Source organism: Aulonocara stuartgranti (genome assembly GCF_965226115.1).
Source record: "Aulonocara stuartgranti genome assembly, chromosome: 12".
NCBI lineage: Eukaryota > Metazoa > Chordata > Actinopteri > Cichliformes > Cichlidae > Aulonocara > Aulonocara stuartgranti.
The window spans coordinates 8,661,339-8,681,158 of record NC_138948.1 but is presented as its reverse complement, the minus strand read 5'-3'; the positions used below and the strand labels follow the sequence as shown (position 1 = coordinate 8,681,158).

The following is a 19,820-nucleotide window of genomic DNA, read 5'->3' as shown; positions in this document are numbered from 1 at the left end:
AAAACGTAGAAGAAGAACGCTCTTCTTCCTTTTCCCTTCCTTCCTGTTTTTCCGGGAAGAGATGTGTTTTGGCAGCGAACATTTCGTGTATTTATTGAGTGCACGACAGCGAGTAGTGCATTTTAATTCCAGAAATGTTGTCTGTCAACTCTTTGAGGATTGTTGGCTCATCCCGGGCTGTACTGCACTCAAGCTGGCTAACCACCAACCGAGTGCTTGTTTCTAAAGCTGTTACATGTACAGCTTACTGTATGTCTACCAGCCTCCACAGGAAGGGCACATGGCACAGCAACATGAACTTCAGAGCACTCAGAAAGGGGAGAGAGCTGTTTTACTTCACTAATCAATCCGCTTCACCCAGGAATTGCTGCACAAGTCAAATTAAATTGAACTGTTGGAATTGTAAGCATCTTCTTGACAAAAGACCTGCATTTTTCTGCGTGTCATGCAAAGCAGTGCAGCCCCCAGTAGAAGGGACATCCTACTTCAAGATCATGGATTGGTGAGTTTCTTGTTTACCTTAACATATGCCACCATCTTTAAAAGTTTTCCAAATGAATCCAGTCCATTCATTTTATCACGTGTTACCTTTTTCAGTGACTACACATTCACACTGGACACACAAAAGCTGCAGAAAACATACTTGCAGCTCCAGCGGTCTCTTCATCCAGACAACTTCAGCCAGAAATCTGTGGTAGGCAGGGGCAATGTAAGGGGGAAAGAGATCTGCTGAGTGAGATGGTCTGTGAGTCAGAGAACACTTTCCTTTCTATTAGTCGCCCTGTGACACAGGAAATTGGGTCTGACCCCTTCTCCCCATTTGTCCACTTGTGTGTGCATTTTTGTTTTGTCGTGATAATTCATTGTGACTTGGCCATGGGAGTAACTCTGGGCAAAGTAAGAAAGATGGGCTTGTTAAAAGACACTGACAAATGTAGGGCCTGGTTAGGGAACTTGGTCTGTTTTAAGCTACCAAGCAAGCTCAATTCATAGGAAGCAAGTTTAAGGAATTGTAGATGTGTAGACGAACAAGCATTTGTTTCTCAGGGAAAAGAAAAAAGGGGTATAAAATTGGGAAAAATGGACAAATCTAGTAATATAAACAGCTTTACATGTTGAATTGCATCAGTGTAGCTGAAGGGATTCTTGGCTGCTTATTTCAGCTATGAAAACCAGGAGGCAACTCCAGTAAGCCAACATGAATTTATGTTATTTATGCTGATAATTAAACTAGTGCTTTTCCTGCTGTGAAATGTAAAAGTGCCTACTAGGACCTGCGTTCCAAAACATTTTATATTATAACTGCAAAATCCAAAATGAGAAAAACAGAGGTATATTAAATATATTAAATATTTATACAGGTTAAGAAAGCAAAAGTTAACTTTGGTTTAGAAAGTTTTCATTCAATTACTCATCTTGCCTTATGAATGGACACTTTGTAACTCCTACCAGGATAAAAGGTTTCATCACAAGCTGCTAAATTGTGACTCAGGAGTCTATTTGGATAGATTAGGGAAAGTAAGTAGCTGAGATTGTTCCCCTGAAAATAATAGAGTGAAAATAGGGGGTAAGATGTTGTGACTATTAAGATGTTTTATATGCGGATTATTTTCTTTATTAGTCAAATAAATTTGGACGGTTTGGCTTAATAAGATCACTGAAACAATTACTTCATTGTCAAGACAGTCCTGATTGTGTTTGTGTATATTGACCCATTATGTAAACTCTAATTACACTAAGGAAGGTCCATGTCACCGTCTTTTTAATTTGGCCTCTGTACACCACCAAGGTAGATTTAAGATGTTTAAAACTGTCAAAATTACACTGAAATGCAAACTTTTAACTTTGATTCAATGGGTTTAATACAAAGTATTGTATTACCTGCTTTGGCATTTTCAGATCCTCCTAATTGGACAGTTGATTGACAATCACAGTCATGGTGAGGCTGAGGTTGATTCCTTGTGTATTTTATGAAACTTTATGTAGATATAATATCTGACATTCATTCAAAGTTTTGAACTAATATCTAGTGGATTTTCACTGAAGTTCTTAATATGATGTCAGATTGCTGCGAGTAAATAGGGTCACCATAATACTGAAAAAAGAAAAGGAAAAATTAGGAAAGCACTGGCCAGCTGAATAACACCAAAAGCCTTGATGGACCATTATAAGGCAACTCTAGTAGATGGTTTACAACAAGACAACACCAACAAAACACTGGTTACACTCAAGAACAAGGAAGTCATAATAGGAAGAGAGATGGCTCATCATCTGCCAATCATGGTAGATGCAGTGTTATGGGAGGGACATAATATGCCCCACAAGTGTTTACTGATCAAGCGACCGCTACCAGAAGTAGCAGGATCTATTCTCAAGTGCAGTTTCTTCTCACGTTCACCCAAATACAGCAAATCAGACAGCACATAACAGATAAGCATACTGCAAACGCAACCCAAGAACTTCTCAAGGCAAAAGAATGGGATAATCTTCAATGGCCAAGTGAGTCACCTGATCTCAACATAGAAGAGCATGCTTTTCAGTAAATGAAGATAAAACGGAAAGGAGAGACATACAAACAAGCAGGAAGTGAGTAGTTAAGACTAGCAGAGGGTCTCAATGGGAGAAACGGCATTTGGTGATGTCCATGTTTTCTGGACTTCAGGCAGTCATCAGAAGAGAATTTTTGTCCACGTATTAAAAATCATTCTCATATTTAAAGTTATATCATCAGTTTTCCAAATTTTTTTGTGCCTTTGTTTAATCTAAAATCCACTGCAGTGGTGTACAGTAGCACGGCAGTATTTTTGTTTTGTTTGTTTCCCCCCCCCCCCCAGCTACAAATAGGATGATATTGTCTATTGCTCTGGAAGAGTTTTGACAAGTTGAAGAAAAATGACACAATTTTGCTGTGATGTCATCAGGGGTATTTCAGCTTGTGCTGAGAGATGGCAAATTTAGAGTTTGAAAGATAAAGATATGTACCAAGGGGAGAGGATATCTTGGAAAAACCTATCACTTGCATTATTTTGCATTATGTCACTCTGTGACATACTTTTTTTTTTTTTTGTTCATCAAAAATTAATAAGGAGCAGTATGTAGGACTAAGGCTGGGATTCTGTTCCCTTTAGACGAGCACACAGAATGCAGCTAACTTTAAGGTTATATAATTATATAGCTTTGGTTGTTCATTTGTTTACATTTTTTGCTTTAAAATCCAATTAGCTTTCATTTAGTTTCTATATTTTTGTTTTCTAAATTTCAGAATATTTAGTTGTAATTAAGTAATTAAGTTGCATATATTTAAAGGATATTTAACAGGTAGCAAATTTCTGATGTAATTAAGTTATGTAAATATCCCAGACTCAGCAAATATACAAACCAGTGCCTTCTCATGCTTGATGTTTTGACAAACTCAGCCAAATTGAGTCTGACAATGACAAATGTACAGGTAAAATCGCATAGTGGCTGGGCAGAGAAGTTCCACAGGCAAAATAAATGGTAGGTTATGTAACTGCAGAAGGTAGAACACCCATATTAGTGTCATCGAGCACAGAGGGTGTAGTTTGCAACAATATGACTACCCCTCACCTTACTGTTTGTTTGTTTTTTTTTATTGGGGGGGGGTTGCATCATATTTTTAGCTGAGCATACACCAGTGTGCAAACACTAATTTAATACTGAATGTTCTTTTCTTACAATAAATCCTGTACAATGGACATTTAAGAGTTCCATAATTTTGTGAGGTAAATACTAAACCACTAGAGATCTTTTTTCCATGAAATAGACAATAAAAGGAAAGAAGTTTAATTTAGGAAAGAAGTCTGATGTTTTCTTAATCTTTGCATTTGTAAATTGTCACTTCCTTTAGTTCAAAAAAGAATTTTGTGTCAGGTTTGAGGTTCCTGCCAAATCTTATTGAGCCCACAGCTCATTTACGGTGAGACTGTAAGGGTGATCACTTGCCTAATAATTTCACATAAGGAAATAAGGCTTGTCCCAGTGCATCGGTTTTAATGTGTTAGATGTTATTTTACAATGTGGTAAATAGTGTTAAAACTCCCCATTTTCCATTTCCCCCCTTGTAGATCATTAAGAAAAATGCATGGCAGTTTACGAGAATAAGCATTATGAATGCAAGATGGAGAGGAGATGTATTGCTTTGGGTGTAATTTATTCTGTACACTCAGGTGGAAAAGCGAAAGGCAGAATGTTGTCATGATATGATATGAAAGCTAAACTCATATTCAGCAGAATGTGAGAGGGGAGAGGTAGCCTAAATTGTTTCTTTATACACAACCTGTCCAATATTGTACTGAATCTGTTTTATTTATCACCACCTCTGGCCATTTTTTTCTTAATTAGACATCTTCCACCCTCAGGGGTTTGCATCATATATAGAAAAGTCATTACTTATATGAGGCAGCCACCTACTGCATTGGTTGTTATTAGAGAAACAGCCTCACGCGATGGGCCCATGGGTCAGAGCTTCCGACTATTGATTTTCACCAGAGCCGACAGACCTGATAGCTGCAAAATGTTCTCAGATCTGCCAACCATTTCGGAGCTCTCACCCCCGCTCCCACCCAAACCTCACATCTTGTTTCCGCACATTTGTCATGTCAAACTCACACCTGCATCTCCTGAAGGGTCCCAAACTGCTTGACTGCAAGAGTTGATGCATGTCATACAGATAATTATCAGTATCATAAAGGTTTTTGACAATGCTATAGATTGCGATTGCAAAGTGTAAAATCACTCACATTTTCTGTGAATATTGTAAAGGTTCATTCTTTCAAATCCATAGCAATACAAATAAAAACAAAACATTATAATACAGCCTTGCTTTTCCTTTTTAATAAATGATTTTGGATTGAACTTGCTATGCTTAGAAATAATCCTAACACAACACATCCCTCTTTTGCAGAAAGAACAGGAGTATTCAGAAAGCCAGTCTGCTCTCATTAACAAAGCATACGGCACTCTGCTTAAGCCTTTGAGTCGTGGTCTTTATATGGTGAGTTTCAAATCTCTGATTTAACTTGTAGCAAAATTCGTAATTACAAGGTCTGTCTGTGTGATCACGTTCGTCACCATTTGGCAGTCAAGACTGGTGTCTTACATCTAAAGGAGCAACCTTTGACAGATTCCCATCATATGTTTCAGCTGGAACTAGAGGGAATGAATATAGAAGAGGGCACAGACTCTGGAGCTGATTCAAATTTTCTAATGAAGCTGATGGAGATTAATGAGGCCCTCGATGAAGCACAGGCTCCAGAAGAGGCCATTATGATTGGCCGAGATATAAAAGGTAAACAAGTTGTTATTTTAACTTTACTTAAGTAGATTTCTAGCAAGTCGTTTGCCTAATGTAGCAAAAGTGGATGTGTAATGTACATTTTTCTGCATGTCAGATGTATCTACTTCAGTCTAAATCGTCAGTTATTAAAGTGTGAGATGAGAATCACTTAATGGCTGAACTGCACACATGCTTGATTTTAAGGGTCAAGGTTGCAATCCCTTAGATTTCAGCTCTGGTCTATCTGGAAACACCTGTGGTTACCATAGTAACCTCAAGTGCAGTGTAGCACTACATCTAACACTCCTCAAGGAGCTACTCTTGTCAGAAATACAACAGAGAAGCAAGGGATTTACCCATTTTCACAGCAACCAAACAGACCAGCACTGGTGGAGTGCATATGTAGGCAGATTGAATCCAAGGTGAGAATGACATGAACAATGAAATATAGTGAATGAAAAGGTCATTAAACACTGAATACACAGTAATTACTCAGAATCATTAATGCAGAATAAATACTAAAAATGAACAGGATTAAAAAAAAAAAACTGGATTATGGAAGAATGTACTCGTGTCCCAGGAAATGCAGTGTGAGCAGCTTTGAATTTCTCATTGTGATTCAAAACTGCTCACGCTGAAGGTGTCACAAGAAAAACATTTTTAAATGTCAATTGTAGTGCAAAACGCTCAGCATAATGTATGTCTGTTTGCTACTGCAAGGGGCTTTATACATGGCAGACAGCAGTCTCCACACGCCGCTATCTATTAGTCCTTAAAGACAATGTCCCTATACAATTGTTTTGGATTTTTCAAACAGAGCCAGTTGCTGGTTGATGGAGCAGATACAATTGTGTGCCTTCAGATTCAATTCAGTATAGCTCACATCATGCCGCATGTGGCAGAACTTGCAGATTTTGATGAGTTTTTATTGAGCTTAAGGATGATTAAAATTTAACTTTGTCTCTGAAGAGGACAAATCATAGGATATTAGGAAATGTGCTTGTCCAATGGGAACAGTTTCACTGACTACAGTAGTTTTTAATTTGCCCCCAATTTTACATAACAAATGACCCATTACATTACAGAAACAGTCATAATTGCCTCCCAGTAAAGTCAGTACGTGACAGACTTGCCTATGTGTATAGAATCTGTACAGTTTCTAAGTAGATCTCTTCACTGTGAATAAACAGCACCACGTGTGGGGTATGTTGTAAACACGTGCAGATATAGAACTTGCCTTTTCCTTACCTGCAGGAAAACTGGCAGACTTGACAGCGCATATAGATGCTGCTCTTCGTAAAGGTAATAATATTCAGATGCTGCTTTGAAACAGTGTCTATTCCTCCCACTCATTCTTCTTTGTGTGTTTTGTAATCTAGTTGAAGCTTCCCTTTAAGTCACTGAGTGAGTCATTGATTAAACCTCCTTTTTCACCCTCTTTCTTTCTTTTTCAGGAGAGCTACAGGCCGCAAAAGCAATACTTGTCCAAATGAAATACTATGCAAACATTGAAGAGAAAGTAAAGGAAAAACTTTCAGAATTCCTGTAGTTTTCTCACTATTTAAACCACTTTATGAAACATTTTTGACACTTTAAAATGTTCTGTATAGAATTGCACAATTGCACAAGTACATTTATCTTGGGAGCATGTAATGGTATTTTTAAAGCTGAATAATAAAACTTTACTTGTAATGCATTATCTACAGTTGCATTAATGGTAATAATTGCTTTTTTTCCCAATGAAAAACTATAGATATATATCTGTAATTGGATGAGTACAATATCTCCCTTGAATTCCACTAATTTCACAAGGCTAATTGTATCAACTTGTACCTAATGTGTCATTAAATATGACAGAGATCTATAATTGGCTCTGATTAAAATCCTGCTCTGAGTGTTTATATGATTATCCTGCCTATCAGTTCAGCTTTTTGTCATGTGGGGCTCACACATAGATGAACGATCCCCACACAGTTCCTCGGAGTACCTTTAGGTGGAGACATAACACCTTAACAATCATAAAGAAAACCAATACTTGGTGTACAAGCCAGATATAAGACCAGAAGGAAGCCCTTAATTGAGGCGGACAACCTTATGAATTATTAATGGTTGTTTCATATGTCGCTTTAATGCTATGATAATCAGGATGACCCCCACTGAATGACGATTATTTGATGAATCTAAGATTCCTGCTCTGTCATTTATAGCTCATAAAATGAATGTAAATAGCCCCTGCACACCTGTGCCAGCAGCGTACTGGTGCATGCATCAGAATGCAAATTCATGCACCTTCACATACACATGCTTTCATTTTTCATTTTTTTTTTAATGTAATAGAGAAAAATCCTCATAATTTTGTAATTACAAATTGGAGTTCAAATCACATGTAGAAAGATACTGATAGAGGTGTAACTACTCTGACATATGTGGTGAGGCACTTCATCTGAGAGAGCCATTAGCTCACATATCCTGTAAAAAATATCATTTGTATATACTAGGATCACACACTAAACTGTATGTGTATGAATAGTTTTACTCTTTTTTTTTTTTTTTCTGTGTGACAGTCCTCCGGAACATCCTACTGTAACACATCCTGACTGGTGGTTTATCAAGTCTGGAACAACAGTGTCATACGTCTGAGGCTGTTTGGGTTTTTTAAACTATGGCGAAGCAGTTTCCTTAATGCACATGGATAGACAATGAATTAAACAGCAACTACGGTGCCTTTAAATTAATGAGAAAATGTGATCGACTAACAGTGAGGCCACTGCTGTCTCCCAGAAGTTGCTGAAATTGAGTTTGAAAGAGAAGAAAGAAGGGAAAAAACTCACTACAGGCGAGCTGTGAAATTGACTTGGATGGGATGGCTTGGCAAAGGACCTAGGTACATGTGACCACTGTGCAGCTTCTGGAATGAGTTAGGTCAGCTTCAGGCGCACTACATAATGTGCTGCTGCTGATGGAGTGTTTACTAGTTATGCTGCACTGGTTTAATCCAACAGTTATATTGAGGTCTACATGACCCAGGACATAGAATTCCCCTTAGTTACTGTAATGGTTGTACATCTGGCAAAATAAGCTTTTTTGATTTCAAGATTTCGATGACATGGGAAGATACCGCTGTTATGTGTGGTCACTAAATATGAAGTTCCAGCCTGTAGCTGGTCAGCTTAACTAAAGGTTTTCAAGAAAAAAGTAGTGCAAACTTGGCATCTCCCAGGTATTTGTCTGCTCAATTTTTTAAAGCAATTTTTTAAGCATTGTTCAGTTATCTAATCTAGAATCACCAGTCACATCGGACACAGTTTTATATTTTTTAAATTCAGACTTGTGAATTCTACCTTTTTTGTTTTTGTGAAATTCTCTCACATTCAAAATTTTAAGACCCATGTCTCTTTTTTCATATCTCTGGATTTGCATATAGGGGTAAAAGAAGAATAGCTATCCTGGTTTTGTCCCAAAGAAATAAAATTAGCTCGCCATCGCCTTTTACTTTGTCTCTCAGTGTTTTAATCGTCAGAAATACCAGTGTACAGTTTAACTAGATGATATGTTCTGGATATGTACTTGCACAGTGACAGCACATAGACTGTTACTTTGATTCGATTCCAAAGCAACCGAAGGCAATGTGTCTCTTTTCTCCCCCAAATTTATGCAAGCAAAGTTAACTAGCTCCTGGCTATAGTTTAATACTTAAAGGATCCACATAAGAGTGATATAAATCTTCTTGTCAAACTCTTAGCAAGAAAGCAGATGTGTACGTCCCAAAATTTCAAAATATTCTTTAAATTCTGTTGCAGTAATAATGAGATGCGTACTAAAAAGTAATACTTTTGCTGATCTAAAGTCAAATGATAGACGATGCTTATTTTGTACTCCAGGCAAGTGTTTCACTTGATTTTAGAATATCAAAAGCCTCTAAAATTGTGACTAATACTGGTTGTAGTCAGAGCGTAATTCATCTCCGTATTAGCTTAGCATAAATATCACAACAAGATTAATATATCACAATGTTGTCATAATCCCATTAAACTGCAAAGGTAGTGAGCCATTGCAGCACTTTTGACTAAAACCTACTGGAAAAATCCCTCATTACATCATCTTTGGCTTGCAACGAAGGAGTATAAACACCCAAGGATTCAATATAGACCTTCAGCTATGGATGTAAACAGTCAGCAGATAAAGGTCTGAGTGACAAAGGTCAAAACCAGTAGAGGATGACTCAATGGAGCAACGCTCTTTTCTGCTCACAGCTGAGCAGAAGTCTTTATGATCCTCACCCCTCTGCTTAGCTTGTGTGTGACTCATCCGCTGAGTGTCAGTCCCATCATCCCGCAGACACCTCAAGCCTGCTGCGTGTATCCTACTTGTGTCTCACAAAGTAGTAATACCATTATAATCTACCACCATTAGGCTTTCTTCCCACTCTCAATTTAGTGTGTTTTCTGTTGTTTGCCTCATTCTTTTAATAACTGGAGTCTCTGTGTCATAAAAGAGAGTCTCTAAGCTATAGCTTACTTAAAACATGCTGCTCTATAAAATGTTCTCTTTGAATATTTGGATCGGGACTGTCCACACTTACTGGCCACTTCATTAGGTACATCTGCACAACTGCTTGTTCATGCAAATATCTAATCAGCGATGGAAGAAGATATACAGATGTCTCTGAATACTTCGCCTATTGAACCTTCAAGCAGATGGGTTATGTCAGTTAAGAACAGGAAACTGAGGATACAGTTTGCATGAGCTCACCAAAGCTGGACAAGTGCAGATTGGAAAAATGTTGCCTAATCTGATTAGTCCACTGCGACATTTGGTGGAAGGGTCAGAATTTGGCATAAACAACATGAAAACATGGATCCATCCTGCCTAGTATCAGTAGTTCAGGCTACTACTAGTGGTGTAATAGTGTGAGAGAATGGCCACTTTGAACATTTTGGGCCACTTAGTAGCAATTGAGCATCATTTAAAAGCCATAGCCAACTGTATTGTTGTTGCCCATGTCTATCCATTTGTGACCACGGGGTATCCGTCTTGTAATGGCTGCTTTCAGCAGGGTAACACGCCACGTCACAAAGCTCAAAATCATCTCAAACTGGTTTCAAGCTGGTGAATCTGACATTAAGTTCTCTGTAGTCAAATGGCCCCACAAGCAGCAGATCTCAATCTACCAGAGCACCTTTGGGATGTGGTGAAAAGGGAGATTCACATCATCGATGCTATCATGTCAATATGGATCCAAATCTATGCGGAAATATTTCCAGAAACGTATTGAGCCTGTGCCAAAAATGGGTCTAACCCAAACAAGCAAGGTGTATGCAATAAAGTAGGTGTCAAGTGTAAATTAATTATATAATCATTATGTTATAACTTTCATATTGCTTACTTGCACACACACATTACCCTTTCAGAATACTCATTTAAATGTACGAAGAATGTTATTTATTTTGAGTGGATGGAAACCGTCATTGGTGACAAGTAGATATAATTTCTTTTTTCTGTAGTACACAGTAAGTCCTTTCCCTATGTACTGCTAAATGGGAGGGAGGAGGAAATCAATGAGATCAGAATCATAAGGGCATTCATACAATGTAAATCACCTTTCAACATATATCATGAAAAAGTCCGTTCAAACGCCAAAAGCACACTGCAGTGAATCAGCACTGATGATACCTGTTCTGCCTGCCAGTGTTATCCAATGCTCTGTATGTTTGCCAATGTTTGTCTCCATCAAGAGACCACACATAGCTAAAATAAAAACAATACTAATACTCTTTGTCATAGAGTATATCAGCAAAACTGTTAACTCTCCTGGCTTTAAACTAACAAAGGAAGGTGGATATGCTGCACTTATTATGTCATATAATGTGATGTGTATACATCAGTCAGGTATAATGCTAATTGTGAGGCTAAGATGGTCTATTTTTTAAACACACTGTTAATAACATGAGAGTTTTTTTTATTGTACATAGTATAAAATGGCTAGTTTCTGTATTCAAGCTTGGGTCAAGTGAGAGACTTGTAATACCAATTGCAGAGACCCTGTTGGTGGGTTAAACACTGATAATAAGTTTTCACACTCTGTGGTGTATGAAATTCTAATTTCAAATGTCCTTTGTTAAAAAGGTACTTTATGATTCCAATCTCATCTTTCATCCTTTCAAACTCTGTTTAAAATTCATGCAAAGACTGAGAAAAGATTTGTGCCTGTCACCACCGACTTAGGTTCCACTGATTGCATTGAAGTTTTCTGTATAATTGTTGTGTTTTTGGTTTTGTTATTTTCTTTCTAAAATTTTCTTTTTTTGTTGTTATCGGTGCATTTTGCATGTCAGAGCCCGTCTGCGACCCTGAACTGAATAAGTAGTTACAAGGATGTATGAATGGACAAAGAGCTGTAGAATTTTTCTGAGGCAATGTAAAAAGTTGAAACACAACAGCTCAAGAAATGAAATTCCTGAAGTCAGTATTTTACACAAAAGTACCCACGAATTATGAAGCACAGCAGTAATGTTCTGTTTTATCTGAACTTGCACCAGCATTTTATATTAAACATGAGCAACAGAAGTTTGTAGCACGATACGAATACTGTAATAATATTTTTTCCCTCTGCTTTTTAAATATGTGGGAAGCTTGCATCACCTTCCTCATTGATTGTCTCAGTTTTCTGCTCCTTGTTTCATTTTATCTTCAGCTTTTATGGCAAATCGGTTCATTGAATCTTTGGATGTGATATCTCACACAGCCTAGATTGCCTTGCTTTTCCTCATTGAATGTAATTATAAGTTAAATCAGAACACACTTTGACAATAACTGCCTTTGTTCTCAGCTACGTGTTTGTGGGGAGAATTCCCAGAGGTGTGATCCTTGCTGCAGCAGACTAAGCTTTTGATATAGGCCCTGCCGGGAGATTTCTGGTGGGATCTGTGCTCTCCTCAGCAATATGAGGGAAAAGCTCGAGCATTTAGACACAGTGTTTTTGTGTGTTTGTGCACACATGGTTGTATGTGTATCTTCAAATCCCTCTGACTTCTAAGAATGGGGTATTGGCTTGCCAAAAAGCACCAGTCAAGTAATCCCCTTATCAACTGCCCTGTCCCATACGGTAAAAAAATACATTTTTCCTGGCCAAAATATATTTCAAATATATGGTAAATATATTTTGTATTTGTGATGCTCCAAAAAAATATATTTTTGAAATTGAAAATATATTTCTTTCAAACCAAAATACATTTCAAAACATATTTTAGGGTGAAGAAAATACATTTCCAACCTTACAGTAGAATGTATATCAAAGTATCCTTTATTTAAAATTTATTTAGTGCAATAATGATGATAATGATAACAATACTAAAAGTAACATGTTTTATGCACATCTGCAAAAAACAGTTGGATTCAAACAAAACAGTCAAAGGTCTATCACGAATTAGGTTGTTTATTCATTTGCTTACAGTATTTCACATTACACAATATCTCACTATAATGTAGCGTTCATTGACTTTGAAATTATCTGTCAGTGATACAGTAAACAAGATACAACAACTGCTATGTACACTTTAGTTTTTGACAATATATACAATTTAGTACTTAAAGGAACACACTCCACTGTTTTGGAAATAGGCTCATTCTCCATCTCCCTCAGAGTTAAAAATGCAGCGTCTTCTTTCTAGATCCGTACGTTAATAGGGCTCTGGAGCGTGATCTTACAGGATGGGGCGTAGCCAGGATTTTTGGTCAAGGCACCATATTAGCAGGCCAAACAAATGCTTGCTGTGTGGTCGGTTGTAATGTTAGATTGCACTACCGACAAAGGAATAAGCTTGAAAACAGGCTCTCTTTTCATTGTTTCCTCACCTGGAAACATCATGAGGGAGCTTATGTGTTGGATGTTACCAAAAGAAGGCGTCTAGCCTGGATAGCAGCTGCGAGACGAGCTGATATTCAGTTCTCTACCAGCCACAGATATCTGTTGGTGTGCTCCAGTATTTTCATTCAGGTAAGTTCTAAATAAGTTCATATTATTATTTATAGCCTGTTAATTTTATTTTCAATAGCACAAACTTAGAACAAACATGCAGAACTACCTTCTATTTATAGAGTTGCTAATTATTTGGCATTATTGCAACAAACCAGCCTATGAAATGAATGAAACAAATCCTGACTGGGTTCCAACACTACACATGGGGCACTACGAAATCCCTGCTTCAAACTACATGCTACATACCACCATGCCAATCAGATTACTTCTTCCATGTGAGGGTAAAAAGGTGACCTTCCTGGATAAGATGGCAAAGGTTTGCTGCGTTTTGGTGAACATGTGCCCCAGTGTGGTAGTAAAACCAGGGAAAAATGCTCTTGTTAAATACTTTTAAGTCTTGTGCTGTTTATGTAGTGATAAGTTTTCAAAAGAGACAGTAAATTACAGAATGCTAGTAGTGGGTGATATTATACAAATGCTGTCATGATTTTATGTGAACATTTTGTCATTTGTAAACTATACATAACATTTTTTCTACATTGTAACTGATGTGATGTTCGACAAAGTGCTTTTAATTAAAAATAGGCAAACATTTCTTTGTTTCTTTATTCAACTTTTGAACAGTGGTATTTAGTAAGTACATATTCAGTAAATGCAAAGTATTTACATGGCCCCCTAAATTAAAACATTATGGGTTATTCAGAACAGAACTATGCTTGGAAAAATATTGTCCCATCAGTTGATCCAACTCCTCCACAGTAGCAGGTGGAACTTTTCTTTTTTGAGGATGGCTTCTTTTACCTGTCACAACGAATGGTCTGTTTATGTTTTGATCAAGAACCTTTTTTTTGGGCAGCTGAAGAGGAGAAGTCTATCTTATGGCCAACCTCTGGCTGTATCTTGGTCATATTACCCAGCAAAACCCAGTATGCAGGTTCATCTGTAACAGTCCTTGTGCCACAGATCCTCACTGTTGCTTCTACATTAAACAGAAGAGCAGTGACATGGCTGCAAGTCTCCACAACTCTAGCCATACAGCTGCAGTGGGCGGCTTCAACCTTCCCTGTGATGCTCACAATGACCTGTGGCTGCAATGCTGCAATTCAGTCTTTAAGAGTGCAGGACCTAAAACACACACAGACAAAGTTCATTTAAAGACAAGAACTTTAATAAGCCAAGGCCGACACAAATGTGTTTTATTTACTTTCAAATCCATTTATCATAAATGTAACAAATAAAGTGTTTTTATGTATCCATCTATAGAACGCTGCATGTTATATTCTAAATCTGCATGTTTCTTTTTAGAAACCTATCAGCAAAAAATGAACCTAAAGTATGTAATGCAAGGATGTAATCACTTTCAAGAGGGAGAAAACATAAAGTTCGACTTTAAGTGACAACTATGGACACCTAATATGACAAGCAGATTCTGCAGGTCATTAATCAATGTATAAAACTAAAACAGAATGTATTTTTAGTGACACAGGACACAAACAAGGAAGCAAGATGTGTAATTAGGATTATTTATAATAAATATGAATTAATTAGGGCAATTTCTTTAACCATAAAGAATAACTAAATCCTTCAGGACAATGTCACATCAATGCACTGAACTCACTATGTTATCCCTCTAACAGAGCCTCTACATGTTCTCACTGTAATTTCCCCCTCACGAATGAATTTTTGCTAGCACTAATTTGAATGTTGGGGGGAATCAAACGCATTTTACTCGCAGTACTCAAGCTGACTTACCTTTGCTTGAATGACGGCGTACTCACAACGTGGAGGCTTAAAAATAGCCAAATCTTGTACCCAGTCCTTGGTGAATTGGATGTGCGCCTCCAGAGATTTATAATTGCGAAATTGGTGCGCCGTGTATGCTCTGACTCCACAGACAAGGTATGAGAGTAGATCATGCTAAGTCAATAGCGGTTTGGTCTTCAGGGTTTCTACTCCACGGCTATATTTCATACGGGTCCACATTTCAACAATCAAGTACCGTCTCTTTGCATCTGGACAGAATCTGTCTCTATACCGTCATTTTCTTTTGAGCTACGTTTCAGAATGGTTCGTAGCAATCTTGTTTTGATTCGTGACCTGCCAAGATGGTGCTGCGCTCCCACAATGCATTGCGACATTACGTCAACTCCAAAGCCCTTTGCGTGCAGGAGTGTATGCGCATGCGCATTGCCACGGTGGTTTAAAAAATAAAGATATAATGAAAAGTAATTAATAAAAATTAAATATTTAAACATTCCCACAAATGTGCAATGAACGTGCAAAAACTCTCTTTAGTAGTTGTTACTGTTTCTTTCTTTCTTTCTTCTTTTTTTTTTTTTTTGAAAAATAACGACGTCTCTGAGGCGCGAAATCTGACAGCGAGAGGAACGGCCGGATACAGGAGACGGGAAGAAACAAGCCGATTATGTTCGCGTTAATTAAGTGGTTGGAAGATGTAAAATTCTCAATTCTGCCAACTGAACATATACGAGATTTTAATGAGGATGAATAATTAGCCGGCATGGAGGAAACGGACCTTTATTTCGTGGAGTGGCGACAAGAAGCCAAGGCGGGTGGCCAGTCTAAGAAGCCTCCATCATCAAGCTAGCAGGTGCCTTTTCCCATATAATATTACTTTATTCTCGTGTATTTGGAACGGAAGCGTAGAGCTGCCACCCAGGCAAAAGAGAAATATAAGTATATCACGTTATAACGTGAAAAGTTTATCGTTCTAACAATATACTATCATGTTTGAACAACATGTTTGAACAACATTGTACGAAAAATGTACATAATTATCACGTCCGTACAATATTGTGCGAACGTGACAATTATGTATATTATAATAACGTGATATTATATTATACAAACATGAAAAGCATAATGTTAGAACAATAAACATTTCAAGTCATAACGTGATACAGCTCTATTTTTCTTTTGCCTGGGTGGCAGCTCCACGCTTCCATAATTTGGTAATCAAAATATGTAACTTAATTAATTATATTGTGACGTACTTTTACCTTTTCTTATTATTCTGCCTTCTCAATAACTATCAAAGCCTATTCACATTTAATTTGGCTTTCACAGAAATCCTACCTCTCCTTCTGGCTACAGAGTACTTACCAAGGTTAGAAACAAAGAACAGTTATGCTTTATTAATGTTCGCTAATTACAATGTTCCACATTTCCTTGCTTTTTAAGTCATTTTTAGGCTTTTTAGAGTTTTTGTTTTTTATTTTTTTAGCAGTAATGTTTCTGCCTATTTATTTCAGCCCATGAAATCAAATGCAGATCTTCCTAATGTGAGATTTACATAAATGTAAGTAATTTTGTTTGTCATTGTCATTAATGTTGTTGCTGTTGTTGTTTTTGTGCAGTTTGCAATCATATAAACCTAGCAAGCATCAGTCAGCACAGTGACTAACCTAAACAGATTCTTGCTTTATTCACATATATTATATGTAATTATATATACCTGCACATTGTACCTAGGGTTGCAGCCACTTGGCCCCACCCCATTGTTGTGACAGCCCTGATTGTACTTATACACTGCATCTGAACAGGGAACAGTCTGCCACATTAATGTATTTTTAAGTGACTTGTTTGTAATACATGAATTTGTTTTTTACAGATGTCAAAGTCTCAACCTCATGCTGCCCTCCCCCATCCTCCTAAAGTAAGTATTTGTTGTTGTAGTTTTTTATGCGGTGTCTGTGTCACATGCTAATCATAATTATTGAAATAACTGTTTTCTAACAGATTTTCCAAAACACTAGTTATGTTTGTTGTCATTCAGACCAATACTACTGCTTAGACATTGTTTAGTGGTCATGCATGTTTGACAAGCTCGTTATGATACAAAAACAGTAGGCCTATCACAATAATCGATATATCGACTTAACACACAATACATGTACATGACCTCAATAATTGTTGATGATGTAATTTATCCGCCATTATATTTACAAAAATAAAATATAATGATAACAAAACAATAACATTAAATAACATTGTTTTCTATTTGTTAGAAAATTTACTATTTATTCAAGTTTTTAAGGTATCTAATATTTTGATTCCTAATTTCAATGATCTAAATACTTTAAGAATTAGATGTTGGTTTGTCAATTGAAAGTGTGTAGATCTTGCATTATTATGGTGTTATATTATGATTATACATTCAAAGACATAAAATGGTCTTAAAATGACAATGACATAACTTGTCGCAATTGTTTATGGGGCAATATACCGACCAACAAAAAGTCGCTATCGTAACAGGCCTTCAAAACAGACGGTTTTATGATTGATAAATTCAAAAAATAAATACATTTAATTTCTCTGAGATTCTCTAATATTCAGTTACAGTTCACAACACAGTTACCCGTACATGCAGTATTATACTGTAAATATAAATCTCTGCATTTAGCATCCCACTAGAAGCGTCACAGTTACTGCCTCTTTTTTTTTTTTTTTTTACAAATACCTGTACTATCACTAACACATTTACTGTTTTACTTTTAGCCTGTGGATACAAATGCAGATTTCCTTAATGTAAGTTGTGCATTTTAATTACATCATGTTATTTTTATTATTATTTATTTATTTATTTTATTTTACATTCAAATATTTCAAGCTTCTTGGTTAAAGAAGCTTGATTGCTAGTAGGTAAAGAATAGTTCACCTATAATTCATATTCCCAATTAATTTCTCACCTCTGATTGAATGCCTTTGTTTGTTTTCCTTTTGACTATAACAAAACATTTTTGCTGGATATATATGGTGAATTTATATGCATAGATACAGTCGTAGTGCTTGACACATGCAAACAGCAGTAGATGTACTAAAAAGGAAATAATTACAATCATGATGTTGATTGCTGATGTCAGTATATATATTTTAGAGGAATGTTTTGTTTTTCACCCAAAATGAACTATATTGCTTCAGAAGAGATTTATTACCCTACCGGACTCTTATATATTGTTCTGTTTTTTGTTTGTTTTTGTTATTTTCAGGTTCAATGGTGCGTGTTCTTCTAATGGCCGCCTTCCCACTGGAGGTTTTGATCCACAGCAATTTAAAAGGTAATCAGCTTTGAAAGTCAGTTCAAATGGTTAGCTAATAGTACTTTAAAAAGCCTACAACTCTGTCACCAGTTTCTTTACCAAAAATTACCCATAAAAGTATCGCTCAATAGCATATATTGTAGTTCAAATGTTTAGTTGTACAAATATCAAATTTTTGGAAATCTAAAACTAGTCAAACACTCAAATGTTCATGCTTTTTATAGGAGGACAGAGCAAAACGGACATCGGCGCAGAGTGAAGAACTGCCCTTGATAAGGACACTATGACAGCCATATATAGTAAGTGAAGACTTTCTGTGTATCTAAAATTGCATACAGCACAAGTAACTTACTTTGCAACCATTAAAATAGGTTGTAAAGTAAGTTACCAATACAAATAGGTGATGATGCATTGTAGTGGTTGGTCTCAGACAAAGAAGGTCAACAGATTTATGAATGCTGGAAGGTAAGGAGAGACGACCAAAAGGGGTGTTAGCATTACTGTAATGTGAACTGGATAGACTTCCCATCTAGGAAAAAAAAAGAGGTAAAATTATGCGTAAAATATATCTGTATTAATATCTGTATCTATATAAACAGAAATATCTGTTTGCTAAATGAAGCCAGCTAACATAAATCACATTTTTATTTTAACTCTGATAAAAGTAATAGAACTGTGACTTTTGTTTGTTACAGTGGCGGTAAGGAAGGGGTTTCCCAGCGTGTCCAGAAGGGCTTTGAGGATTGCCGTGAAAGCTGGGGGAACTGAGACTGCTGGAAAAGGAAAAGAAATTACATTTTAAGTATGCTGACTTATGTTCATACAATCACACACACATATACACATACACACACACACATATATGTGTGTATGTATATATATATATATATATATATATATATATATATATATATATATATATACACACACACACACATATATGTATATGTGTGTGTGTTTCTTTTAGAATGTTTAAGTATGTAATGAGAATAAACTTATAAAATGAATATTCCTTGCTTGATTGATATGCTATATGTATGTTTTAAACATCAAATAAAGATTTCTTTCAGATGTTACATGTGAATGTGTTTTCTTAGAAATATATGAAGGGTTAAATTTATATTTTTTTGAATGATTTTAAATAAATTTAAATTGTATTTTGAAATATATTTTATTAATATATTTCAAAATATACAAAAAATGGCCAAAAAATATATGTGCTAAAAAACATTTCAAAATACATAAACATATTTCAAAATGTATTTTAAAATACATTTTGAAATACATTTCAAAATATACAAAAAATGGCCAAAAAATATATGTGCTAAAATACATTTTAAATATATAAATATATTTTAAAATGTATTTTAGCACATATATGTGCACAAATATATGTGCTAAAATACATTTTAAATATATAAATATATTTTAAAATGTATTTTAGCACATATATTTTTTGGCCATTTTTTGTATATTTTGAAATATA

The 19,820-nt window shown here is 36.1% G+C and overlaps 1 protein-coding gene and 2 long non-coding RNA genes across 3 annotated transcripts; 2 read left to right on the top strand and 1 right to left on the bottom strand.

The window, feature by feature from the left end:
• Positions 1 to 32: 32 nt before the first annotated feature.
• On the top strand, positions 33 to 6,988 carry hscb (HscB mitochondrial iron-sulfur cluster cochaperone). The gene is made up of 6 exons (XM_082556105.1): positions 33 to 502; positions 598 to 694; positions 4,925 to 5,014; positions 5,164 to 5,308; positions 6,551 to 6,598; positions 6,751 to 6,988. Exons 1-6 carry the CDS (start codon positions 135 to 137, stop codon positions 6,843 to 6,845), a joined length of 843 nt encoding a protein of 280 aa, XP_082412231.1. The 5' UTR covers positions 33 to 134; the 3' UTR covers positions 6,846 to 6,988.
• Positions 6,989 to 14,174: 7,186 nt separating this feature from the next.
• LOC309719753 lies at positions 14,175 to 15,134 on the bottom strand. Its single transcript, XR_014280312.1, has 2 exons — positions 15,027 to 15,134; positions 14,175 to 14,399 (listed from the first exon to the last, which is right to left on the bottom strand). It is a non-coding gene; the product is annotated as an uncharacterized lncRNA (long non-coding RNA).
• Positions 15,135 to 15,798: 664 nt separating this feature from the next.
• Positions 15,799 to 19,394, top strand: LOC309719752. Its single transcript, XR_014280311.1, has 8 exons — positions 15,799 to 15,885; positions 16,362 to 16,401; positions 16,547 to 16,593; positions 16,906 to 16,950; positions 17,793 to 17,822; positions 18,284 to 18,352; positions 18,559 to 18,633; positions 19,030 to 19,394. It is a non-coding gene; the product is annotated as an uncharacterized lncRNA (long non-coding RNA).
• Positions 19,395 to 19,820: the final 426 nt, after the last annotated feature.